The following is a 19,376-nucleotide window of genomic DNA, read 5'->3' on the forward strand; positions in this document are numbered from 1 at the left end:
TAAGTAGGTTAACTTCGATGAGCGTAAAATATGTCAGTTAGACTCGCCAAATGGGCAACAGAGTTTGTTCACTGCTCCATTGCCGTCAAAATTTTACTTGTTTCGAATATATCAAGGTTCATGCATCAAATTAAAACCCCTCCCTGTTACTTTGAAGGCTCTGTGGTATGAACCGCCACGTGAACTTCAATCAATGAACTTCAAAAAGGATATTCAGGTAAGTTATACGCAAAGCGGGCATTTGCCACTACAGCTCTAGAGTCATCGAAATGACTTGTCAAAGCTGCGTAATCTTTAAAATGTACACCTAAGAGGTAAACTGTTTACCTTTTTAAATAATGTTATTATAAGTAAATGTTTTTTCACATCTTTTTTGTTCTTTTAATGTTTCCTCACGGAAGCGTATATTTTAAATGTCAGATTACTTTTTTATAGCAAAGTTGATATGTCTCCGTCGGCTCAAGTTGGTTATAGCAGGTCATCATATGTTGCAATTTAACAGAGAAGTGAATATTTTAAGGCCCCCTAAAACAAACATACTGTTTAGTATGATTTTTACTGGCCAAACCAGCTGTAATAGGCCATGCCAAGTAGGGCAAGGTGTGTATTATTTTCCCTTTAACGATATTTTAGACTTTTCTCACATAGAAGAAAAACTTGTTAGGCCTACTTTCTAACTTAGTCCCATATTTAAGAGTGGGAGCTGATTGTTGCTATTAGAGGATTAATAAAAAATCGGGATGGTGCGAGAAAATGTTTGCGGTGTAAAAAATACGGAGGCTACAAAAACTAGTAGCCGTACGAGTATGGCGAGAGTGTCAGGCTTTGGCTACGCCGCCGCCTTGCATACTGGTAGGGCTACAAAAACTCGTTGAGCTAGGCAAAACTATGCAACAGAACAAGGGCAGGAGAGGACCAACTTTGTCCATAGGGTAGTCAGTAGTCATTAATGATGATAAAGAAATATGAAAAATATTATTAATAGTAGTATCATAACAACAACAGTAATTTTCAACATTTCAACAATTACAACAACAATAATTTTCATATTTTTCATATTTCTTCAATGAATTTCATATTTTCCATACTTCTTTATAATACTACTAATAATAATGTTTTTCATATTTCTTTAATATCATTAATAACTACTGAATACCCCATGCTTTGTCCATGTGTTGGTGATTTTACGCCTCAGCGGTCGCTGAATGATCGCAACGGTTTCAACCCGGACGATCGATTGAGGGCGTCTGGAGAAGAGCGTTGTGGAATCGTGGAAACAAATATACGTGCAGATTTCATCACATATGCTCTCAACACATTGAACACCTCCACCTCAAGAAATAACTCTGATATTGCACGTCTACGCGCAATAGTTGGACACTTTATGAATATACTCTGACACCAGCTATTCTGTAAAAGTTTTGAAGATTCAAAATGGCTGAAGCAGACTGGGATACCGTGACATATTTACGAAAGAAAGCACCCACTGCCAGTCAGGCTAAATCTAAACAGGTAAGACTTGCTCACAATATTGTTCGAGCAACGCTGGGGAAACAGCATGGTCGAAGTCGCGTGATCAAGAAACATTGTAAGTGTCGTATTTCCCCCGTTGAAACAGCCTTCTGTGAATTATTGCTCCTACGTAAGAAATACGTCTGTCTTTGCAGTTTTGACGTCCCTTTTAAGGTCAGGTCACTCTCTGTCGACTCAACACTCCAGAGGGGTCCAGACACTTCGCACCAAAACCAGTTCGCCCCACACAACTTCGTCCCAAAACCATTTCGTACCAAAACCACCTCGTCCCAAGTACTACTTCGCCCAACCCACTTCGCCCCAAGTACCACATCGTACTAAAAGTCTAAAACCACTTCGCCCAAAGTATAGCACCATCAACTCGTCCTGAAACAACGATCACGACGTATCACAAGGTTGTTTTTACCTACAACTTGGAAGCATTAATGTGTTAGGACATTTTGGCTACCACGAACCATTTATTGTTACATGAAACCATGAACGATAGAATAAGAAAATAGAAACACGCAAATACTACAACTCAGGGGCCTTGCGCGGAATTGCACGATGTCGCGAAATGCGTACACTTTCAAGATTTCAGTCCAGGATGACAGAAAGGTGGTTATTTCAGCTTTACCAGTTTAGCGATAAGTTTCGGGCAAAGTGGTTTGGGGGACATGACTTTTGGGGCGAAGTGGTTTTGGTACGAGGTTGTTTTGGTGCGAAGTGGTTTTGGTGCGAAATCGTATGGGACGAGATGGTATGGTGCGAAGTGGTTTTGGTGCGAAGTGTCTGGGAACCCTCCAGAGACCCCCTTTAGCTCCACGACGTAGTACAATGAACTCGTGGTATATTCACTTGTATGTCTTATTATTGACACGCTGCTCGTAGATCGCCGATCCATATTATAACCTTGGACGTATAAATATGAGCTTGCGAGGTGAGCGTTTCTGCGTGTGTGCACAGAGTCAGCTTTCGCCTGTGTGTGTGAACATTATCGTAGAGATACATAAAATGCATAACCCAGCATTACATAAGTAGGGCAGCATTGCAGCGGAACGGCAGCATGATTGTAACATGGCGAAGATTATTCTAGAATCATTGGCTAGCCTCCAAGTTTATGCTTTTCTACTGATAAGAGAATTACTTGTAAGACACAATAATGATTTGGTTTAGGTACGGATTGATCTTGTGCGTCATGCTCATCATAGGTTATAATATTTGTTGACGGGTTGTTAGGTTGTTCTATTGTTAAGGATGGAGTCCACCCGAACTTGGGTCAGAGGTCAAGATGCATATGATGATGCACATGTTACTGTAATTTTACGGGATTGGGTTCCATGTCAACTTTAACCCTTTTCCTGCCAGACAGTAATAACTGTATCACTTCCCCATCAGCCAAGTCAGTAAAAAGCGGTATTGAGCCAAAACATGACGTATTTTCACCCACTTGGCTTGGTATGTTATAGCATCTTTTGTCCAAAAAAAAATCAACTTTACAGTATTATGTTTTCAACAGCCTTCAAATGTACAGTATTATGTTAAAATACATCATATGGAATACGTTGTATTTCATTAATTTTAACCATCTTGACCTGGTGGTGAAATATGGACTTGGCAGGAAAAGGGTTAATGACTTCACTGCAAACTCTGCAGCCAGTATGGGAAACTTGAGTTGTGATCACCAATTTTTGATATATTTAATTACTTCAAATTGATGAAGATGACTGGTTCTCTTTTTACCTCCATGTTTACATGTACATTCAACAGACCTTTGATAAGCATTACTAGACTGTATTGCCAAGATGATATTGGAAAAATGAAGTATGGTGGACGCACATCTTATACCAACTCTGAGGACCTGTAGCTGTGTACTGTGACCCTAATTCTAATAACTCAGAGGTTACCAGTGATTTATATGAAATCCCATTTGTGTCCACTGAGTTTTGAGAGTAGATGTCCTAAAATTAATTATTGTTTCTCAAAAGCTATGCAAGAGTCCCCTCTAATTTTTATTCCATGAAAAATAATTTTCTATAGATTCAGAAGACAATACCTTTGCATGTTAATCAGTCACTGGTTTAGCTTACATATCAGGGTTCGTACGCTCCTGGAAAGTCCTGGAAAGTCCTGGAATTTAAAACCACTCCTGGAAAGTCCTGGAAACTCCTGGAAAATCAAAATTTACTCCTGGAAACTCCTGGAAAATCGCTAGTTACGATCGCACACGGTCGAGAACGGCCAGATCGTAAAGGCGAATGTCAAACAGTATAATTGTCGAACGTCAAATCGTAAAATGCGAAAAGTTGTTTTGCGACAGGTGGGGAGCCCTCCTGAGACAAAATTTGGAAAGCGTAGTAATGTTTCTTATAATGTCGTAAAGGGGTACTCTTGCACTAGCGTGGGCGAGACCATGTTGTGTATTCTATTATCCATGGTTTTGCACGCATGTACCGTGACATCGAAGTAGGCATGAGTTGCTTGTGGAGGGACCGTGTTGAAATTTTAAGTTTGTTCGGGTCATCAGTCACAGTAATGCCTCCTGGAAAGTGTTTATTCAGCGATCATTGGTTGAAACAGCCCGAGTACAAAGGATGGCTGGAGCGGGCACAAGATAAAGTCGCGGCAAGATGCAAACTTTGTGAAAAGACTTTCGTTGTATCGAAAAGCCTAGCCCTGCGTATGATGCTCTGTGTTCCCATGGCTTGCCGTTCGGTACCTTCATGCGAGATATCGCCGGCCTTTAGGCCCTTGACCGTGTACGTGTATCGCCAGCAAACTAATGGTTTTGGACGTCATGCGAACAGTTCTTTTACAGTCTGTGAGCGTTTGAGTTATTCGGGTAGGCATACGGTAGATTTGAATCGAGTTGATTTCAGCCGAAAGTAGTTAGAAAAAAAGTTTTTTGTGTGCGGTCCAAATTGGTACCGCATGTCTATGGCTTAGCAGGGCTGTAGTGGGAGGCTTCATAACGTCGGGAACACACAGCATTGTACGCGGGGCTATGAAAAGCCATGCTAAAGGAGCAAAACATCGAGCTCTGGTAGGAAAAAACAGGAGCAAGTAAATCACAAATTGATGATTCTTTGCCCGATCTTCATCAAATGTAAAGTCATCGACTAATTCTAAGCCTTCCCCGAGTTTATCTTTCCTGACACCACACTCACAACTGTCTCAGTCGTCAGTGATGTTATTCAAGATGTCGTCACCATCAAAACCTGTCAACTCGTCATTGACTGCATCTGGAAAATGGCATTTTTCAACCACAAATACTCCTGGAAAATGGCAAAAAAACTCCTGGAAAGTCCTGGAATTTTGATTTACTTGAAGTGTATGAACCCTGCATATGTATGTGTACATAGAAATGGAGGTGTAATGAAGTGTGGAAAGACATTTGGAAATTGTTGAACTTTTGTGTAGTATTGTGTTGTGAATCAACATTTCAAAAACAGCAAAACATTCAGAACACACACTCTGGTTGTAAGTTAATGCATGGTTACTCTACCCGTGGTTAACGGTACTACATTACTTAGTACATGATGTATAAGATTGTCGGAAGCAATTTGCCTGATCAAAATTTCAGTCTCTTCCTTCTATCTTGCTTCTGTTCTGTGGAGGGACCATGGTCAAGTACATGTTCATTTACATGTGTACATGTATATGGGTGAGTTTACCAGCTGTAATATGTCCCTGTGCAGTGTACCACAGAGAGTGCATTCACCTATGCAAGTACTTTTGTCAGACTTTTGTATTGAAATTATAAATGAAACCATTCCACATTTTACTTTACAGGCTATCAATGCTGCTCAGAGGAGGGGAGAGGATATTGACACTACCAAAAAATGTAACTATTATTTTGAATATGATTATTTTCTTGATGCTTCACATTCACTTCACTCAAATTCAAAATGGTCGTTGGCTTTGAAATACTGTATGTTGCAAAGTGTAAGAGAAGGATCATTGCTGCCAAAGGTGACTTTAAACACAAGACAGAAAACATGGTTTCACATTTTTGCAGTCATACTGTGCATCAAGCTTTATCGCAGTATTATCAAGATAACACAGGCTACATCTCTGTAAATTATCAAATTATCTCTATTGATAGAACGCTGTTTTCACAGTACATATATGGTGTGTAAATATCCCAAGATCATGTACTTTATCATAGAGTATGCATACATGTGTATGAGTCACTATGAGATATGGAAATTACAGCAAATCGCAGTGAGCAAATCTGGTTGGCAGAGGTCTGCTCCAACAATAGTTTAACTTTGACCCACACTTGTGAATTAATTTTCCCATTCTTTGATATAACAGATGAATTAATGTTAGAACGCACCTCGGGGACAGACATTCGGACTCTCAAACTTTACAATTCTCTTCTGATATACGACATGTGGGGATTCATTTTAAAGCTCTTGGTGAAAGGAAACTTTTCACCGGCTTAGTTTTTTGAAATTCAAAAAAAAATTATTTTTCTCCATTGAGTTAACACAGGGATGGTGGCCATTTTGAATTTCTAATATCGGTAAATCTTGGGTTATTTGTTTCTCTAGTACCCAAAATTTGCGTGGTGACCCACTGTTTTTATTCTTGATTTTGAAAGAGAATGATTGAAAGATTCCTTGAGGAAAGTTTGAGCAAAAGTTTAAGTCTTTCACTTTCGAGGTGCATACTACCTTAAAATTCCTTGATGTATATGATCAGTGTACATCAAACCTGAAGAACAGTCAGTGGTGTCCTCATCATGGTAGAAATAATTTCTTGTCTGAGGGTGCTCCTTTCATGGTGACTTAATTAATACATACCCCCTAAGATAATGTTAAATTTAATTCAGTTTTCTATAAATTATAATGTTGATTGGACGTGCCTTCAGATTTGGAAAGGACTCCTTTTCCCTGATCATTTGACTTCTTAAAGGACACAACTCCATTGCCCTCACAGTGGTTTTCTATGAGAAAAGCTATCTGTTTTTAATTTTGAATGCTTCTCACTCTACAAGTTTACAATTACATCAGAAATGGAAAGCCACAAAATAATTTACTGAGAATGAAGTTTCTTACAGATGTGAATAATCATAATTTAATCTTTATCTTTCAGTCAGTGCAGCATCCAACAAACAACACTCAGCTGCCAAGGACACTGCAAAATTAGACCGAGAGACTGAAGAACTGCACCGTAAGTGAAAAAAATATATAAAAACAAATTATATCAGTGCAACCTTTGACCTACTCTGGTTTGATGCAGGGCAGCCATCTTATCATCTATTGCTTATCTATTTATTACTCAGATCAACAGGCAAACCCAATTACAAATCTTGAAAATTAATAAAGTACAATATATTTAGAAGTTATAAACGGCAAGCGAGGGTATTTGGTTGCGAATATAAGACGCCTTGGGTGAAAATTAGGATAGTGGCAGGAAATAATCACTGACTGAAGCAATTATTTCACTCAAATATGCTAATTTTCACCTCAGAGGTCTCAACACAAACATAAAAGGAACTTTGCAGAACACACGCACGTGCACAGTTGATTCCATACAATACGGTAACGTAATCATCGATATCGCGATTACATATCGAACTTGAGGAATTTTACTTGAGAAAAAACGGTGAATAGAACTTTAAAAATGATGTTGTTGTTACATCGCCGTCGCTGCTTATACAAACGTTTCATTTGTGGGTTCATCGAGCTGCACCAGAATAAAATATAACAATCAAAATCAATCTCAAGCCGTAGACTTTTTTGACATAACTGCACGTTGAGCTCTCAAACTTGAGTTCGAAATTTGCGCAAGCCCAAAAATGTGTACACAGCGCAGGTCTTCTTGTTCAGAATATAAACCCAAGCTCCAGCCAATCAGATTGCCGGATTCCAGCTAAGCATGTTATAATACATAGTAAGCAATGGTCTGTCAATCGCAATCTAATGTTTTGTAAAACTATAAAACTAACCTTGTTATTAGGGCTTCGTCGTTCATAGTGAGCTGTACATGAGTTTTAAATCCACCTTCTGAAATTCTGTAAGTTCTGTGAAACAGGCAAATGATTAGCTTACAGAACAAATTGACAAGTGTTTTAATTTTCATCCAAGTGTACCGATATTTTCTACAAATTCATGACATTTTATGTTTGTTAATATATAGCTTTCTGTGAAGCCCGTCCTATGAATATGTAATTTCTGTTGGAATATGTTTATCATGTGTGTAACTTGTTGAAGTTTTTGTACATATATTCATAACATTTTTCCAGTGTACTGTACATGGAGCTGTAAAACTTAGTGTAGTAATTATGTTGAAATACAAGTACATTTCTGTAAGTTGAATTTTATGTGTAGTGTATGTGCACAAAGCTAAATTTTTATACAAATATTTTGCTATAGCTGATTATATACACTGTTGTTAAATTTGCATTGATGTTTTTACAACAGTTAGTTACTGTTATAGACGCCATCATTTATGTCACTAACACCTGTTCCTTCATAATCAAATCACACTTGTAATCATATAACATATTACCCTCTGCATCTTCAAACAAGTGTAAACTTTTCACCCCGTTTTCCTGTAAACTGATCCAGTCCCACTATCAGAAATAAATCGCTTGGGCCAAAGTTGAAACCACGGTCATGAAAGGGTTACAGTAAATAAATACTACATGAAGGAAAAATTACCATTTTATCATTGGGAAGAAATTTGCCTTTTCAGTGCATCAGCAAGACTTTAGAGTTGTGTCAAGTACAGTGCATTGCATCTCACTTTGCTGTACTGGCCGACAGTTGGGTCAAAGTTAATAAAATGTGGTTTGGTGTTCAGCTTTGATAGTGATACATGTCTCTGTGTGTTATGCCTTTCAGATGAGAGGGTCAGCTTGGATGTTGGACGTTTGATCATGAAAGGAAGACAGGACAAGGAGATGACCCAGAAGGAACTTGCTACGGTAAGTTTTTTTGAAGTTGACTACAATGTGCATCCATAATGAGAGGATATAAAGCAACACCATTTCTTGCAGCAGACAAGCAGTTTGCATTGTATTTTCTTGGCCAGAGAAATTTGCAAATACTGCTCAATTCCAAAGGTGCATATGTATTCATGAAATGACTGGCTGGCTATTGTCAAGATTCTGTTGCACTTTGTACATGTACACTGTGTAAGTGGCATCATCAAGGAACAAACATTTGGAAATTTTGTTGAATGGTTTAATTAGCTTACATGACATTTCCTTCTGTGATTTGTTTTAGAAGAGAGTAAATGAAATATGTACCTTTTCATGTAGAAAATACTACATTTGAAGTACTGCATTTAAAATTTGAACATCTGGAAAATCTGTGTGTATGAGATCATGCATCATTTTGCATCTGAGTCAAAGGAATAGAATTGCTGAAAGTTGCAGGTCACATATGCTATTCTTACTGTTTTGTTCAGTGTCATACAAGAACCCAAATTATTTTTGCCTTTTCCTTGATCAATAATTTATTCATTCCTTCGTCCCAAGTGGGACATAAGGCGATGACGAGTTGCCTCCACCTTTCTCTATCCTTGGCTGCATGTTGTGCCTCGCCCCAGGTCAGACCCATCTCCTTCAGCTCAGCCATCACTGTGCGGCGCCAGGTGGTTTTAGACTGACCCTGCCTCCTCTTCCCAGGTGGAGTCCATCGTAAGGCAGTCTTTGGCACGAGATCTTTCCTCATTCTGAGGACGTGACCAAGCCATCTGAGCCGGCGGCGTTGGATCTCGATCACCAGGCTCTCAGTCTTTGTCCTCTTGTAGAGTTCTTTGTTCGAGATCTTGTTTGGCCAGAAGATGCGGCAGATCCGTCGCAGGCACCCATTGTGGAAGGCATTGATCTTGTTCATATCGCTTTTTGTGACTTGCCAGCACTCTGCCCCATACAGTAGGACTGGCTTGACCATGGTGTTGTAAAGTCTAACCTTCAGCCTGATGCTGTACTGGTTGGATCTTAAAACTAGTTGGAGTGCTGCAAAAGCGCCCCGGACCTTCCCAAGTCTTGCCTTGATGTCTTTCTGTGCTGCGTTGTCTTTGGCGACAAGGCTACTTCCTTGATAAAGGCAATATTAAATACATACATGCTACAGGAAAATTCATTTGCCGTAGTAAAAGTCCCAATCTTCATATGAAGTGAGATGTGCTAAGCACACAAGCACTTCTTTATTTCAAAGAAAGATGAAACATCTAGTACAAAATATCCATAATGCAGTGTAAAATTTGTTTTTGTCACTTCTTGTTAAGTTTTGTTAGTGTAGAAATCATTGTAGCTTAGTGATTCATAGTATGGCTAATTTGGTGGAATGGAAGGTTGGGATGGGAATAGTGTGAATTTACTTTGATAACATTGTACGTACCGTACATAAGCATTGAAATCATGCATCTGTACCAAAGTTGAAAATCATATCATGTCACATGAGACCAATTTTCTATAGATGTTTGAATGGTCCTCAATCCTCAGTATTTTCTAAAATATACAGATGGCTTTTACTGATATATTTGCTGTAATGCTAATGTATCTTTATTTATTGAGTTTGCCAATCTTTGATTTTGTGAATCCCATAATGAATTATACACAGCTTGTGCTGTCCTTCTTTATCATCAAATCTAGTGTCTCTAACATTTTCTCTCCTCACAGATCAAATAATACCTTGATGTATTCATAACTTATCCATTTGTTATTGTAACACAGAAAATTAACGAAAAACCGCAGGTGATTCAAGACTATGAGAGCGGACGTGCCATCCCAAACAACCAGGTTCTTGGCAAAATTGAGAGAGCTTTAGGTAAGTCATAATTACCTACCGATACTTTTCCCTTATTAGTTGTCAGTTAGTGTGGTTTATCGTGGTAGAATGTGCCCTGGGGACAGTCATTCACACTTTCAAACTGTTATGATACTGTTTTGGTTCACCATTTGGGGGGGGGGGGGGGGGGGGGCTTATTTTACATCTTGTGGAGTAACAAAGTTGTCACTGGCTTATTTTTGTGAAAATTGAACTTTAATTTTTGTCCACAGAGTTAACACAGGCATGGTGGCCATTTTGAATTTAAAATATCCGTAAATACATGTTTTGGGAAATTTGTTTCTTTAGTACCAATTTTTGCATGGTGACCTTGATTTTCATTCTTGATTTCAAAGGAAAATGATGTCAGCTTTCCTTACAACAAGTTTGAGTTAAGTCTTTCTGATGTGTTGCATTTGTTTGATTGCAGGCATCAAGCTTCGTGGCAAAGAAAAGGGTCTTCCTTTGCAAGCTGGCCCCAAAAAGAAGAAATGAATCGACCCAGCCAGCATGACCTTTGACCTTACAATGCTGGCGTACTATCAGTCACAAGCAATTGCATGTGGAAAATCTCCTGTCCCAAATTCTTCAGAAAATTATAATTTACAAATTTGCTTTCACCAGAAAGTTAGCTAACATAGGTATAATTAAGCAGCAAAGATGGAGCGAATTACAAAACTTTCTGTATATTTTTTCCTGTTATATTTTCGTTGTTTAGGTATTTTATTTGGGAATTCATTTTGTTCAATAAAATATTGGCCAGCAGCTCGATTAAAAGTTAACATGAGGAACGTTGGTTTCCTCCAATTTCACAGTATTTTGATGCATGATGAATTTTGCTTTAGCGTATTCAGTGAATCAAGACAAAACAGTAGTATTAGAGTAAACGTTATGAATATGGCAATGTTTTTTAATAAAATAAAAATTATGATATCTCAAACAAACTTTTGCATTTCGTGCGTGATGTTGTGTGTACTTCACAGAGCTATGTTTGATGTGTGAGGTTTTATGCTGCAGTCTACTGTACTGTATGCATTAGTAATACATGTTATGATTGATCAACAAATCTTGGGAATCAATCAGAATGTCAATATGGAAATTGTTTTCACATGTTAAGATTTGACCATTTCAGGGAAAAGAAGGGGATTTTTGCATTCATATGGCAAGGATGATATCTCTTTCCATATTTTAGACAGACCTGAAGAATATTTTTATCTGAAATCAACATGGTCTCAACTTTTTTGGCATTTTTCCTGAGATTTTCTCAGTTTTGACCACCCCTACCAAGATATAATAATTGACCCTTAATTTGTTTTTAGTAGTGGACATATTCCTTGGGAAATTGCAGTACTTAATCATCTTATGGCTTGGCAGAGATTGGGTCTTCGTTTATATTTATGACTGTTTATAAAACCTGGACCAAATGTCTGTTGGTATGCTTACAGTGTAACGCTTTGTAAGTGCTTTTGAGTAGTGCCACCTTTTGCTCATTACTTGACACTGTATGGTTAATGTTCATTCCTCAAGCAGCTCATAATGATTATTGAGTAAAGGCTGTGTACTTGTATGTTACTGAATTTGATCAGAGGTATTTCTCAGAACTAAAAACCAATTGCCCTGTAGCTACTATAGACATGGATGGTATGGAAGGTATACATAGCATACCTGTAATACAAGATGGTGAGTTGGAGAGGTCCTTTGACAATATTCTTATGGCAGAAGAACTGTTTCAGTATACCGGTAGCTTGAACTTACAGATCCCCTATATATATAGACATGCAACAATAGCCATGTAGGTCTATAGGTCTATAGATTCTTGCCAATGTCTTTTTCACAAGATGCAGTCTTATAAAAAAAACTTGAAGTGTTCACTACAAAACGGTACCAAATATGATTCCAATATATTCAAGGTCTCCAATACTGTGTTTCCACACGTACATATCTTGTGTTGGTATTGGCACAGATATCAATCACTAGTCTGACCCCAATCACTGAAAAACAAGACCTTCAAGACGATAAAAGCAGCACACAAGTAGAACAATGAGTATCCGGCAATATGCAAATGAGTGCAAGAGATTTAAGTATTTTTACCATTTTTGCACTCATTTCCATATTGCTAGTTTTGAGGTTACTTGAAGGGGTATATTTCTTGATTTCATCCCTCAGACCAATTTGCTTCCTGCTCAGTCTCATCACAAATATGTCTCTTTAACATAGACATCAACCGAGATCACATGGAACTGCTCATGCCTCTTTATTCTCTGTTTTGTGTCAACAGAAACATTAATTGAAATTGAATACAAGTCTGGACTAGAATTTATTTGTCATCAATGACCATGATTACGGTCTTCACACACACATGCATACAGAGCATTTTGCTGAACTGAATATTTGTTTTTTAGCATGCTGTGGGGAGTAGAACAAGAATCTGCAGCTGATACACATAGCAAATGTACTGAAAATTTGGCAATAATGTTAATGTTAATGTTCAATTTTCCTGACAGATGAAGGAAGTAATCCTGTTTCAAAACCTTTTTTATGTAGTTGCTGTTTTTCTGTTTTACACAATGTTTTCCTGTAAGTTTAAGTGCCCTCCTTCCCTGGAAGACAAGCACACACACACCAAAAAGATCTGTCCATTGCAAATCCCTAATCAGCGTTCGTATTTCCTTCATGAAATACTTGCTAAAAAGTTGTCCGTAATATGTCAGGTTTTCTTTTCTGGATCAAATTTCACAACAAATTGATACTAAATAGACTTATGTTCATGTTTTTCCAAACTATCTTATAACATATCCAAGGTTGATATAGGTCATTTCAGGTCGCACACTAAAAATCTGGCTTCAAAATATCAATATATATCATAGGTTTTCCCAGTTTGAACAATAGAATTTACCTAAGGTCATCCCTTGGGACTTTCATACCGAATTGCAAAGCTATCAGACAAGAGGTTTTTGATATTTTTGAACAAAAATTTGCAAAAATTATCCCGACAATACAAAATTGCGTATTTACTCACTACATCAAAACGTGTTATTATAACAAAATGTCTTCACAAATACAGTAAATTGACTCAAAGTGGCAAAAAAAACAGGCCATAATCTTTGTATCATAATGGTAGAGGATTCAGATGAAAGGCATATCAGATCATGTCTACTTTCAGCATGTAGTGTTTTTTAACACATACCTTTCCTGGCTGTGTTTAGGAAAATACTGTTAAAGGGCCATTATTTGTAACTTTTGACCATTTTTTACCTCGGAAAATTCCATGTTGGAGGCTCATATTTGTTGCAAAATTTTGTTTTACGAAGAAACAAACATGATTAGTGGTGTTATAGCCACATAAAACTGCTAATTGTTGTTCAAACGCCCTTCCGAGCTCGTTTGTTGACGTCTGGCATGCTCAGCGTGCAGGGGAGAAGGCAGATATGGTGACGCCGCGATCACGCGAGATGTACAAGTTCACGTTTATTGCGGGATCAAAACAACATTGCGTCGTGGATTGCCAGACATCTGGCTACGCAACGTGCTCGGACGATGGACTACGACGTAAATACCGGGCATACGTAATGAATATTTATTTTGAAATTGCTGTAAATGGCTCGCGCAGGTGCAGAAGAATGCCTACGTTGCAATCCGCGTGTCAACAGAGTTTGTATTTCTGTCCGGACAAAATTGAAATTTTCGTTGTAAAATCACATGTTATTTAGTTGTAGCGCACGTAATGTTTCCGAATAATACGCGATTCTCTGTTATTTGACAGGCTATTCAACATGAGCCAGTGATCATTTCAATCAAAACTAACGGAAAAATCGCCAGAAGATACAGCTAATGGAACTTTAAGCTAAGATGTCATGGAATACTTTATGGTAGCTGCCTGTCTTTTATCAACCTCAAAGTCACTGACATTGTAAGCAATTTCAATTAAACCTTTCAGTATTTTGAAGCTTGAATGAACAGGAGGTAATTTTTGCTGTCAATGCACAAAATAAAAATTTCTCCACTTGTTAAACTATAGCCACTAAGATTATAGTTTTTCTTTTCATATGCTACATGTACATTGTCATACTGTACATGTAATACAATGACAACAAGAATTTTGTATGGTTTGTCCCAGTCTGTAGTTAAACATTGCAGTATACTTATATAATATTGACACATACTGAACCACATTGAAAACAAAGTTTTTCTCCATCCACATGATATTTATTTAAATTGTTAAAAATATTCCTGCAGCATGCACTCAAAAATACCGCAATTATACGGTGTCGCTCACATTTGATCAGAATTGGTACATACCAGTATGGGTACCAAAGATCAACAACTAGTGTTGTTTCTATCTGTTCAGTGCAGGAAAATTCTATGTTGATGTTATGACAATGATTTCTGCACAGTACAACCAGAAAAACAAGAAATATTTAAACCAGAAAAACAAGAATGACAAAAGTAAATAAGGTCTGAAACTTTAGGTACTGGAGGTCAACTTTACCAACATGCATAGCAGAGAATGTTTCAACACAGCTAGTCCCCTCTTAGTTTGAGCAGGTCTGTTAATATGTAACAGTTCATAAACAATTACAGGAAATGACTCAAGGTCAGTGGAGTACCATAGCCTGTTTCAGTCATTGGCATGCCACCGCTCCTGCACATATGCAGGATTTCCCCTTGTTCTTACCTCATTTGCATATTTTTGACACTGACATGTTCATTTGAACAACGTCACGTCTCAACCCCTGCATCTACCTGTACACCAAATACTGAGATGGTAGCTTTGGCGGTATGGGAGCCTTTGTGTGTGACGGACATACATCTACACATACATACATACAGACGCCACTGACTCACCATATAAGCTTTTTTTGGTATTTATTTACATACCAAATATGAGCTAAAAATCAAACAGCAAACACTTCATGAATGAGAAACAACACAAAAACAAAACTGTGTGCAAATATTCTTCAGTTTATTTCAAACAAACTGGGGACAAATAATACACAGGCATTCCTACACTGTCATACCAAGACAAAGAAAAGAGAGTTCCTGCATTGATGTAACAAACGGCACTTTGTACAATGCTACGGCTAAATTATCAAGTGTATACTGTAGTGAGGACCATTTGTTTGTGTATTGTATCACTAGGTTGCACAACATTGACGGTGAGGTACTCCTCAAGCAATTGAAATCGCAAAATGGTCAGTTCAGCAAAGCCCTATGTACATTTTAAAATGTATGCTTCATGAAACTGAGATACAATATGACCAAAAGGATTGTGTTATTAAACAGAGGGACATGAAAGGTGTACACAAAATGTTTTTCAATTTGTCCTTAATCTCGCCTGAGAGGAAATCTGTTGGTCTGGACACCATCTTTGTCTATAACATTGATGATAATTTCATCACCTGTATAGATATCTCTTTCGGCTGCTGAAATAAAAACATCTTTCACTAAATTGACTGCTTTGTCTCTTGACAGTGGAAGATGTTCAACATTCTGTTGGTTCTTGTAGCCAATCTACAGAGAGAAAAATACATAAACGACTGATTAAAACTTTCTACTTCAAATTTTGTGATTCTTTACGTGATATTCATAAGTAAGAATAGCTCAAACAATCAACAACACAAAAGTATTTGGTCAAGTCCATTGATAGGTAAAACATTATTACAAACCTGATTATCTAGAAGTGGTTGTAACATAGCACTGGCAGAGCCTGCAGCACGGAAGCTCTCTCTTTCATATGAACCCACTGGATCATAGCTGAATACACAGCCTTTACCTGTTAGAGATAATATAATATAGACTGTTCACAGGCAATTTAAAACACAATTTAACAAATGCTTTCTAAGTCTAACCATACATGATCTGATTGGTTTCAACTGACGTTATTCAACAACACATAATGGCTGATTCAGTGATCAGATAGTATGATTAGTGAGACAAGAAATGATATCCACAGGTATTAGAGCCTTTGTCACAGTTTGAATGGATGGAAGCCTGCTTGATAAAGCCATCTTTCACAAGAAAACTGTGTTCAAAGATGCTGTCTTTGTCTTTGCCATAAATTGGATAATAGCCATGTGACAAATTTTCCAATGAAGATAAAGTCAAGCAACGCAAGTACAACACCGATATGCAAGAAATTATGTAACTGTTTATATGGATCAACTTTACTAGGTGGACATCTAACGACATTTGAAAGAACTTTGAAAAACTTGTCGAACTTGTAACACTTGCAGAACTTCTTACCTTCTGAATCTAAACCAGCTAAGATATTGTAGACATAATAAGGAAAGAAACGTCTGTAGTAAAGGATTGTTGATAACATGGCGGCTATAGCAGAACAGCTCATTTCTTTTTGATGTTCATTCTTAAACATCTAAAACAAAAAACATCATTCTTTAGTCTCTATAGTTGGCTATAAGAGATTAAGTATATGTAGAATGTTTCACAAAGTTTTTTGTATTCTCCATTTTTTTCAAAACTCTGCCAATCTAATACTGGTGTGGATACATTGCGAGGCCTATGGAGTATTAAATGAGATTTTCAGAGTTTGTTTTTGTGAACATATAAAATTTCATTTTGCCCATAGAGTTATATCACAGGTACAGTAGCCATTGTGAATCTGGAATATCAATAGGTGCATTATTTCTGTTATCTCAAATTTGCGCTGTAACCCTAATTTTCCTTCTTGATTATAAGAGAGAAGAGCTGAAAGTTCCTTGAGGAAGGTTTCAGTTAACTTCAAATCATTCTGTTGCAAATTACATGATTGACTTCTCACAAGATACATTATATATATTATTATTTGTTCTCAGAACAATGGTACGATCAGGGATCTTCCTAAACAACATTCTTGTATTTTGAGTTTTGTATTATGCTTTTCAGAATGAGTTTTCAAACACACCACCATACATTTAACAAACAGTTTTTGCACAAATCCTGAAATTCCCGAATTTGAGTGGAAACATTTTAGATTTGCAGTGCTGATCAGCATGTTGATCCTTACCTTTAGTCTTGCTTCAATTACTTTTGTTAGCGTAAGTACATCACCATGAAACCCCGTACATCCTAAGACTGCATTGTTAGTCCTGTAATACACAATACATTGTCAGCATCATATTCATTATTTGCAAATAGTAGAGTTTTGCTGTTCAGTACACAATCTTTTTATTTGAGGTACAAAAGACAGTATTATCTTAAGTAAGTTTTCTCTACATGATAGCAATACTCTGTATCTATAATTCAGATTGCAGCTTGCCAGACGAGTGGCCAATTTTATGAACCATAGCACATATCTGATATTCTTGTTTCTTTAAGAATATGAATTTTATATGTATGAATGCTGAAAGTCATTAGATTGACTTGTTTTACAAAACTTCTCACATAAAATCTTACTGACCATTTATAAGTAACCTGATGATGTTGTTTACTAATTAGGCAATCCAGTGTTGAACGTTCTCTTTTATGATGTTTGACGTATTACTTGATGTGTTCATTTGGTGCAGACACCGTAAATTGTCAGAAATTCAGATAGCTTATCATCAGTCAGTGTGCAAACTAGTACAGCTGCTGTATTTGAAAGCAACATAGAATTGACATGGTGGATACTTACAAGCTGTATGTTTTGGGATTGTCCCTGGTATGTATTTGAAATCCTTCACTAAGTCTTGTATCTGATGCTATGACTGCAAAATCTTCGCCGGCTATTGCCATGACAGTGCTGTGTTGAAGATACAAAAGTTGTACCCTATGTTACAACAAAGTGCATGGAATCTTGTATATATTGGATGTACTGTTACTTGAATGTTTCACAGGTAAGCTGGCTGTATTCTTAGCAGGTATTCTATTCTGACTGCAGCTCTTTGCTTTGATTGTGAATGCTTGGAGGTAAAGGGAATCCACCGTGAAAAATGTGACGACAGTGAAAGACTCTAGAGTATGAATGCAAACTTGCTGAACAATCTAAGTAGCATTTGTCATTGATTGAGACTGAATGACTGTCTTTACTAGTTTACAGAACTTAGGCAGGCGTAACAGTGATATTAAGACAAACGCAATATTCTGCAGACTCGAGATCAACAGGAACTTGGAGTGGAGTGGGGATGGATCTGTCTCTTACAGTAGTATGTGCTGTTCTACAATTACAAAGGTGAGCTTGTTGTGGTCGGTAACTGGTCGTTTCGGCACCAAGTCGTTTCGGCCTTGTAATTTCCGGCCCAAAGTCGTTTCGGCACCGCAACCCAAGACGTTTCGGCATCCCTGTTTCGATTTGTTTTCAAACTTTTTAGTAATTGACTGACCGGTCATATTCGTAAGCGTCACCTTTGCGTTCTGACAAGTACTTTTCTGTGCATTTGTGTGACATTTGCCGTGCTGTTTTGGCACCGCTTTCAAACATTTGCCATGTCGGCGGCTATTGCTATCGATAAACTTGTGTCACAGATTTGAAAATGATATGAAGTTTTTATCTTACGGTCTTTTACTATGTTCTCACAAAGTGAAGCATGATGTACATGAATGTTATTTGACACTACTTTTTTAGTGCTTGGATGTGCAACATTACGCTCCAGCACTAGTTCCCTCAGATAGCCCTGAGCAGTGCCGAAACGTCTTGGGTCGCGGTGCCGAAACGACTTGGGGCCTGAAAGCGGGAGGCCGAAACGTCTTGGGCCGAAACGACTTGGTGCCGAAACGTCTAGAAACCGTTGTGGTCTACTCCCTGTGTATGTTCACAGCGAGACTGCCATTTGCAAAGTCATGCATGCTCTGCAACAGTAGCAGCCGACCCGACCATTGGCACTTACCCTCCGTTGAAGGCGTATGGACTGAAGTATCTTTGTTTCGGTCCGGCAGCATTTTGACTACGCGCAAAAGGTGGTACTTGAACGCTCATTTTTGGTAAAAGCTTATTCTCTGCCTACTTAGATATGATGACAGTGTTATGTTTTCTTCCTCGCCTTGGCTTCACCCCTCGCACTAACCAATATGGCGGTCTAATTCCCAGCATGCACCATAATGCAGCCTTGCAAGGAATAAAATATTTTGAGAGACAAAAATACTGGTCGAAGATTTATAAAT

At 37.8% G+C, this 19,376-nt stretch overlaps 2 protein-coding genes across 2 annotated transcripts; one reads left to right on the forward strand and one right to left on the reverse strand.

Moving 5' to 3' along the window:
• Positions 1-1,278: 1,278 nt before the first annotated feature.
• On the forward strand, positions 1,279-11,245 carry LOC139114600 (endothelial differentiation-related factor 1-like). Its single transcript, XM_070676412.1, has 6 exons — positions 1,279-1,512; positions 5,305-5,356; positions 6,613-6,690; positions 8,367-8,449; positions 10,208-10,301; positions 10,732-11,245. The coding sequence occupies exons 1-6, from the start codon at positions 1,435-1,437 to the stop codon at positions 10,794-10,796; spliced, it is 450 nt and encodes a 149-aa protein (XP_070532513.1). The 5' UTR covers positions 1,279-1,434; the 3' UTR covers positions 10,797-11,245.
• Positions 11,246-15,243: 3,998 nt separating this feature from the next.
• Positions 15,244-19,303, reverse strand: LOC139114601 (proteasome subunit beta type-1-like). Its single transcript, XM_070676413.1, has 6 exons — positions 19,103-19,303; positions 17,911-18,018; positions 17,305-17,386; positions 16,545-16,674; positions 15,968-16,074; positions 15,244-15,812 (listed from the first exon to the last, which is right to left on the reverse strand). Exons 1-6 carry the CDS (start codon positions 19,189-19,191, stop codon positions 15,627-15,629), a joined length of 702 nt encoding a protein of 233 aa, XP_070532514.1. The 5' UTR covers positions 19,192-19,303; the 3' UTR covers positions 15,244-15,626.
• Positions 19,304-19,376: the final 73 nt, after the last annotated feature.

This window comes from Ptychodera flava, chromosome 16, assembly GCF_041260155.1.
Source record: "Ptychodera flava strain L36383 chromosome 16, AS_Pfla_20210202, whole genome shotgun sequence".
In the NCBI taxonomy this organism is placed as follows: domain Eukaryota; kingdom Metazoa; phylum Hemichordata; class Enteropneusta; family Ptychoderidae; genus Ptychodera; species Ptychodera flava.

Bases quoted from the DNA above. Each gene is read 5' to 3' on its own strand.
- LOC139114601 (XM_070676413.1), bottom strand. From the start codon at position 19,191: ATGAGCGTTCAAGTACCACCTTTTGCGCGTAGTCAAAATGCTGCCGGA. The intron at 17,387-17,910 runs GTAAGTATCCAC...TGTGTATTACAG, and splicing joins AATCCCAAAACATACAGCTT to GACTAACAATGCAGTCTTAG. The intron at 16,675-17,304 runs GTAAGGATCAAC...TTTTTGTTTTAG, and splicing joins TAATTGAAGCAAGACTAAAG to ATGTTTAAGAATGAACATCA.
- LOC139114600 (XM_070676412.1), top strand. From the start codon at position 1,435: ATGGCTGAAGCAGACTGGGATACCGTGACATATTTACGAAAGAAAGCA. The intron at 5,357-6,612 runs GTAACTATTATT...TTTATCTTTCAG, and splicing joins TATTGACACTACCAAAAAAT to TCAGTGCAGCATCCAACAAA. The intron at 10,302-10,731 runs GTAAGTCATAAT...GTTTGATTGCAG, and splicing joins CAAAATTGAGAGAGCTTTAG to GCATCAAGCTTCGTGGCAAA.